General features: G+C 46.6%; 1 protein-coding gene across 1 annotated transcript in view; it reads left to right on the top strand.

Annotated features, from left to right (window-relative positions):
* The window catches only part of LOC143282816 (glutamate receptor ionotropic, kainate 2-like), a 189979-nt gene that overhangs the window by 52129 nt on the left and 130350 nt on the right, over positions 1 to 7500 (top strand). Inside the window, 1 exon segment of the mRNA XM_076588606.1 lies at positions 4275 to 4430. Coding sequence (XP_076444721.1) covers positions 4275 to 4430 — 156 coding nt within the window.

The raw sequence follows: 7500 nt of genomic DNA, 5'->3' as shown, positions 1-7500 counted from the left end.
ACTCCCACGATCACTCGTATGCACACGAGTGGGCTTTTACGCGTATGACCGTTTTTACCCCGCCATGTCGGCAGCCATATTCCGCTTTCGGGGGTGTGCGTGCTGGGTATGTTCTTGTTTCCATAACCCACCGGACGCTGACAAGGATAACAGGATCTTTAACGTGCGTATTTGATGTTCTGCTTGCATATACACACGAAGGAGTTTCAGGCATTAGCAGGTCTGCACATATGTTGACCTGGGAGATCGTAAAAATCTCCACCCTTTACCCACCAGGCGCCGTCACCGTGATTCGAGCCCGGGACCCTCAGATTGAAAGTCCAACGCTTTAACCACTCGGCTATTGCGCCCGTCGAAAGAACCGCATCAATGGTAGAGAGTGTTCACCTGTTTGTATTAAAAAAAACAAAAAAAAAACAAAAAAACAACCAAACACACAAATCCCGTATCTTCGGTGTGAGTGCGAGAACACCAAATGATTTACTTTATGGTGAAATCTATATATTCCCATGATCTGTGAAATCTTCTATTAGTTGCATTAGATATTGGTTAAAGTTGACAATGATGAACGAACAGATATTAATAACCTTTCAAGGGATATAATATGTTGTTGAGTTTAGCAAACAAAGGAAAAAAAAAAACAAAAAACAACCAACAAACAGAACAACTGGGTTTTAAAGGTTCGTGATACATTGTGTACTTATGGTTTCATGTATATATCGGAGAACCAAGGGGTGGGCTGTGTCAGTTCTTTATTTGAAAATATTGAAACAAACACTTGTCGACTGTTGGTGGCGGAACTGAAATTTCCATGTTAACAATAGCGACATGTCTTTGGAATGCAGAAAATTTAAGTCATCACACCAGTTAGAGCCTTACTTGATGATGGATGTAAATAGAATTACAAGATAGTTATGCTCTCACAAGATTTCGATTTGGTACCTGCATCTGTCTTAGCTGTTTTTGTTGCAAAAAATATGGTGTACTTTTTGTAGTTCACAACCCCTTCAAAATGTGGCTTGGACCTTATCGAATAAAATTCCGATTCAGTTTCCCAAACCTACCACCCCCCTTCTCCACTCCACTCCACTCCACCCTCCTCCTCCACCCTCCTCCACCCTCTTCGTCCTTCTTCTTCCCCCTCCTCCTCCTCCATCTCCACCCTCCTCCTCCTTCTCCACCCTCCTCCTCCACCCTCCTCCACCCTCTTCGTCCTCCTCCCCCTCCTCCTCCTCCTCCTCCACCCTCCTCCTCCTCCTCCACCCTTCTTCGTCGTGCAGAGGACTGACATATTTGTCGATGGGAAAAGTGGCGTCAGGGTTGATGATGTTGGTGGCTAGTGTGGGTGAGCGGCTGGAAAGTGTGTGGATGTGTGTCGGGGTGTGGAGGTGGATTGGGGGTGGTGGGGGTGGAGTGGGGGTTGGATTAGGGATTGGTGGTGTGGTGGTGAGGGTTTGGGTGTGGGTGGATGGACACAGGAAGGCTTGAAAAGGTCAGTGGCTGCTCGTTCACAGTTGACAGGGAGAGAGCCTCCATTAGTTTGTTTGAACGTGGCGATTTTTTTTTTTTTTTTTTTTTTTTTTTTGTACGATGACTCTTGACTGCTGTACGTCCTAGAGGTGGCGGTTGTGTGTGTGTGTGTGTGTGTGTGTGTGTGTGTGTGTGTGTTGGGGGGTTACTGAGGGGAGTGGGGGGCAGAGGAGGGGGGGGGCGGGGCAGAGAGGAGGTAGGGGGTGCGGAGGGGGCGGGGGGGGGGGAAGGAGGAAGGTTGGATTGGAGGTAGTGGTGTGGGAAGGTGGGCAGTGTATTACAGGGCGGTGGTTGTTGGTTGTTTGTCAGTGTGTGTGTGTGTGTGTGTGTGTGTGTGTGTGCTCTATGTGTGCTCTGCGTGTCCGTGTGTGTGTGTGTGTGTGTGTGTGTGTGTGTGTGTGTGTGTGTTTCTCCATATCTGTCCTGGTTAGGGTTTTGACCCTGGTTTTCTCTCTGTCTGTCTGTTTGTCTGTCTGTCCGTCCGTCTATCTGTCTCTGTGTCTGTCTCTCTCAGGAGAAATGAATATCTACCCATAGGCTATTGTGCATGAACGAATTTAGCAGCGCATATAATAAGCTTGCTTTGCGGTAAACATACTTTTACCCCCCCCCCCCCCCCCCCCCCCCAAAAAAAAAAGACAAAAAAAACCAAACAAACAAACAAACAAACAAAAAACCCCCCAAAAAACCCCCAAAAAACAAAAAAACAAACGAACAAAAACAAAAGAACAAACAAACAAATCAGCGCACGACAGAATGAGTTGGGTATGTGTACGAGGGCTTGTTGGTTGAAAGTTTGCTTGCTCGGAATGCGATAACGGACGTTGCTCTCTTGGGGCTTTATTAACCCCTTTACAGCTGCTCAAAAGTGACGTGCTGTCAACCGCGACAGAGACACTGAGGTCAGACAGAGACAAAGAGTTTACTACCACACGTCGATCAAACCTCATCGTATCTGGACAGAGATTTTCCCCTGGACATTGTCTCACACAGAATAAAGTACAAGATCAGCACTCTGTGTTAAAAAAGTTTTCACAACTCTGCCCTTTTCCTATCTTTGTGGCTGCCTTCACCTCTGCACTCCATCTCGCTCTCTGCTATCGGCTTCGGATCCACTCTGTTTACGCATACCCACATTCGAACACTCCACTGTTGGACGCCGCTCTTTCTCCGTCTCTGGGCCTTATATTTGGAATGAACTTCCTCTTTCGCTTCGTCAGGTCTCCGCACTCAGCTCTTTCAAGTCTGGCCTTAAAACCCACCTCTTCACAAGATAGCCTCCCTCCCCTACCTCTTCCTTGTCTTCAGTTTCTTCAGTTTTAAAGTTATGCATGCGTGTGAATGACTGGTGTGAAAGCGCTTAGATTTGTCTCTGCACAAGAATCAGCGCTATATAAATACCATCATTATTATTATTTATGAGCACAGTTTGTACCATTCTACGCGAAGGAAGTAGCAACTGCTTTTCAAACCCAAGGCTCAGCTAGTCGAAAAAAGGCCAGAATTTGGGAGTAAAACAACAGTTTGGTAGTCGAAACAGCCGATTGGTTAAAGCGTTTGGCTTTCAATCTGAGGGTCCCAGCTGAAGCCAGTTGCATTTCTCGGACGGAAGAGCCTAGTATGGTCGTAACCCGCTACTAACTGTGTGTAATATGGAACTGACCAATGGCGTGGTTCGGTCAAAGTAGGCATTTAGTCACGTGTGACTGTCAAAAAGTTAGAACCAAGCAATGCAACTCAGGAGAGGTCACGGCGTCTGGTGGGTAAATGGTGGAGATTGTTCCGATCTCACAGGTCAACAAATATGTTGACTTTGCTGGTGCCTTCGTGCCGTGGTTGGTTGGTTGCTTTCTTTGATTGGCTCACTGATGGACTGACCACTGATTTCGTGGTCATGTTGGCTGGTCTGTTTATTAACTGGCTGTCGGTTCGTTATCCGGATGACCGCTTGGAAAAGTAACGGAGTTATTTTTACGTGGTTCATCTGATTCCTCAACTCGTTATTAATTCATTGTACCTGGCATGACATTTTTTTCTGATTTATTTATTCATTATTATGGGGGGGGGGGGGGGGGTTGTTTGTTTTTTTCGCTTAACTTGTTTTGACTGATCTGACTGAAATTTTACTTCTTTTTTTTTAAACATATTTTTTACTTGACTTTGGATCTTTTTGTCCATGTTCATCTTTTCATCATCATCGTCGTCGTCAACATCATCATCATCATTGTTATGACTATTATTAATGAATTGACATTAATTAATCGTTCATTTTATTTTCCGATTTGACTCTTAATCATATATTTTATTTTGGTTGTGTATTTCTTTCTTTCTTTCTTACTTTACTTGTCTTTGTTTTATTTTGTTGGAATCTTTTAAATACACAAACTTATAGCAGTATTTCTTGTTCTGATATGGTGTTTCTTAATATTCTTGGTATTTAGAAAGTGTGTGTGTGTGTGTGTGTGTGTGTGTGTGTGTGTGTGTGTGTGTGGAGGGTAAGGGGACTTGGGGGTTGGGGGGAAATGTACCCGCTGTGCTGTGTTACTTGCATGTGTGTATTTAGCTTTATGCATTTTTTTTTTAATCTTTTGTCCAACATTTGTCATGTTGCGAGCGTGTTGAACTTGGCTGTTGGCTGATATATTGTGAAGGGTGAGTGACGAGCCTGTGGATGCACAATCTGATTTATTTCCAAAATGGATGGATAAAGATGTATTGTACACACATTTATTTTAATTTTCCAGGAGCGCTGTTCGAGCCGGAGTTTGAGGGCCAAAAGCGAGCCTTCGAGTGGGCGGTGCAGTCGGTGAATCTGAGGAACGACATCCTTGGGCCCACCCTGGTGCTGGAGGATGACGACGTGGTGCAGCCCCACGACAGCTTTGGGGCCCAGAAGATCGGTGGGTACTTGTACTTGTAGTGTGGGTGATGTGTGTGTGTGTGTGTGTGTGTGTGTGTGTGTGTGTGTGTGTGTGTGTGTGTGTTGGATGTGGGTAGGGGTATGTGTGAGTGTGTGGAGGTGGGGTGTGTGTGGGGGTGGGGTGGGGATAGGGGGTGGAGAGATGTGTGTGTGGTGGGAGGTTTGGTGGGGTGTATGTGGGAGGAGGGGTGGGGGGCGTGGGGGGAGGCGTGGGTGGTGGGAGCTGGGGGGGGGGGGTGGGGTTGTGTATGTTTGTATTTTTGTTTATTTGTGTGGGTTTTGTGTGTTGTGGCAGCAGCAGCAGCAACAGCAATGGTGGTGGTGGTAGTAGTAGTAGGAATAGTGTGTGTGTGTGTGTGTGTGCGCGCGCGGACGCGTGTTTTTATTGTTGTTGTTGTTGTTGTTGTTATTGTTGGATTGTGTGTGTGTGTGTGTGTGTGTGTGTGTGTGTGTGCGCGCGAGCGTGGATGTGTGTGTGTGTGTGTGTGTGTGTGCGAGGGGGGGGGTGGGTGCTTCTGTACTGTTAATGTTTCTTTTTGTTTTGAAAACAAAAAAATATAAATATATATAGAGATATATACATATACATAAACAGAAAATAAACCCGCAAATTGATAGAGCTGACAACAAGGAAAGCTACAATTTCATGTGCAGTTGGACTGGGGCAAATTGTAACTGATATATATATATATATATATATATATATATATATATATATATATATATATATATATACAGAGAGAGAGAGAGAGAGAGAGAGAGAGATCTGTTCGTCGCAACATGCAGTGATGCTGAATATCTCTTTCTGTCTCTTTCTGTCTCTGTCTCACTGTCTCGCTCTCTCTCCGGCTGGCCCTCTTCTGCTCTCCCCCGCCCCCCCACCCCTCCTGCCTCTTTCATGCTGTCTCCTCTCTCTCCTCCTTCTATGGCCATCGTCAAGATCCAGCACTATCTCCCCTTGACATGCAGCTCTCTATGAATAGGAAATCATCATCATCATCCAATGTCGTTCCATCTTGCCAACGCAAAGACAAGATAGATATATATATATATATATATATATATATATATATATATATATATATATATATATATATATATATATTCGCATCGCCGAAGATCGGGAAAGATGATGTCTGCTACAGGTCTTGAAGGCACGTGGAAGATCGAGATGCATATTCATTTTGTACAGTATAGGTATATACAACGTCTTCTCTGACAACTCTTCACATATACAAAAGAAAAAAAAAGAGCTTCTCGCTAAAAAAAAAAAAAAGAAGAAAAAAAAAGAAAAAGATTACAGCATACAACTTCAAAGCATCCAACTTCCAATGTTAACCATCTTGCACTTTCTTTTCGCTTTCTTTTTTCACACGGTTGCGTTTGGGTGAGTCAGTGTGTGTGTGTGTGTGTGTGTGTGTGTGTGTGTTTACGACTACATGGTTTTTGAGTTCCTTCCTCCCTTACATCCCTTTTTATCCATGTCTAATATCACTTAATTAATGTGGATAGACATTAAATGAAATTGAACACACACACACACACACACACACACACACACACACACACACACACAAAACACAAACAACACACACACACACACACACACACACACACACACACACACAAAACACAAACAACACACACACACACACACACACACACACACACACACACACACACACACACACACACACACACACACACACACACACATCCCTCCATCCCCTCTGGCAGGGTCCAGCATGATTTCCAGATAACACCCCCACCCACCCCCACCCCCCCACCCCAACCCCTTGCCGGCGTCCATCGTTCTCTGCTGGCGTTTCTCCAAAATGTGCCTCTTTTTACTGTCCCTTCTCCTCCCAATTTCCCCGTGAAGGGCTGTGACAAATTGCGCCCCCTCTGACCGAAGGGCATTCCAATTGTTCTGAAAACAGCTTCGTTCATTCTTTCAAAGAGGGAGGGAGGGAGAGAGGGAGAGAGAGACAGGGGGGAGGGGGAGGTAGAGAGAGATGAAGAGAGGGAGAGGGAGCTAAGCGAGAGAGGGGAGGGGAGGGGGAGGAAGAGAGAGGAGGGGAGGTACAGGGGAAGGGAGAGAGAGAGAGAGGGGGGGGGAGAGAGGGGAGAGAGAAAGAGAGAGATGAAGGGAGGGAGAGGGAGGTAGAGAGAGCGGGGTGCGGGGGGGGGGGGAGGGCGGGGAGGAAGAAAGAGGTGGGGAGAAGGACAGGAAGGGAGAGAGAGAGAGAGAGATGAAGGGAGGGAGAGGGAGGTAGAGAGAGCGGGGAGCGGGGGGGGGGGGATGGCGGGGAGGAAGAAAGAGGTGGGGAGAAGGACAGGAAGGGAGAGAGAGAGAGAGATGAAGGGAGGGAGAGGGAGGTAGAGAGAGCGGGGGGCGGGGGGGGGGGATGGCGGGGAGGAAGAAAGAGGTGGGGAGAAGGACAGGAAGGGAGAGAGAGAGAGAGAGAGAGATGAAGGGAGGGAGAGGGAGGTAGAGAGAGCGGGGGGCGGGGGGGGGGGGGAGGGCGGGGAGGAAGAAAGAGGTGGGGAGAAGGACAGGAAGGGAGAGAGAGAGAGAGAGAGAGATGAAGGGAGGGAGAGGGAGGTAGAGAGAGAGGGGAGGGGGAGAAAGACAGAGGAGTGGAGGAGGGCGGGAATGGAGAAAGAGAAAGGAAGAGAGGGAGTGTGTGTGTGTGTGTGTGTGTGTGTGTGTGTGTGTGTGTGTGTGTGTGTGTGTGTGTTAGAGAGGCAGAAAGAAACAGAGACGCAAAGAGAGAAAAAATTATAAAAATGAGGAAAAGATCTCAAATTTTCGTCAGCAATTACAAGGACAGTGACCTTCACAAGAAAGAGAGAGAGAGAGAAAGAGGAAACGAGAGGGATAGAGAGGGGATCTGAGCGGAGATTGACTGGTTCCATGATGGATTTGAGAACTGAAAGTGATTTTAATGCCACAATCGCAGATCTGCATTCACACACACACACACACACACACACACACTCACTCACTCACTACACACACACACACACACACACACACACACACACAC

This window comes from Babylonia areolata, chromosome 6 (genome assembly GCF_041734735.1).
Source record: "Babylonia areolata isolate BAREFJ2019XMU chromosome 6, ASM4173473v1, whole genome shotgun sequence".
Lineage (NCBI taxonomy): Eukaryota > Metazoa > Mollusca > Gastropoda > Neogastropoda > Buccinidae > Babylonia > Babylonia areolata.
The sequence above is the reverse complement of the archived record's forward strand: the minus strand, read 5'-3'. Positions and strand labels throughout refer to the sequence as shown.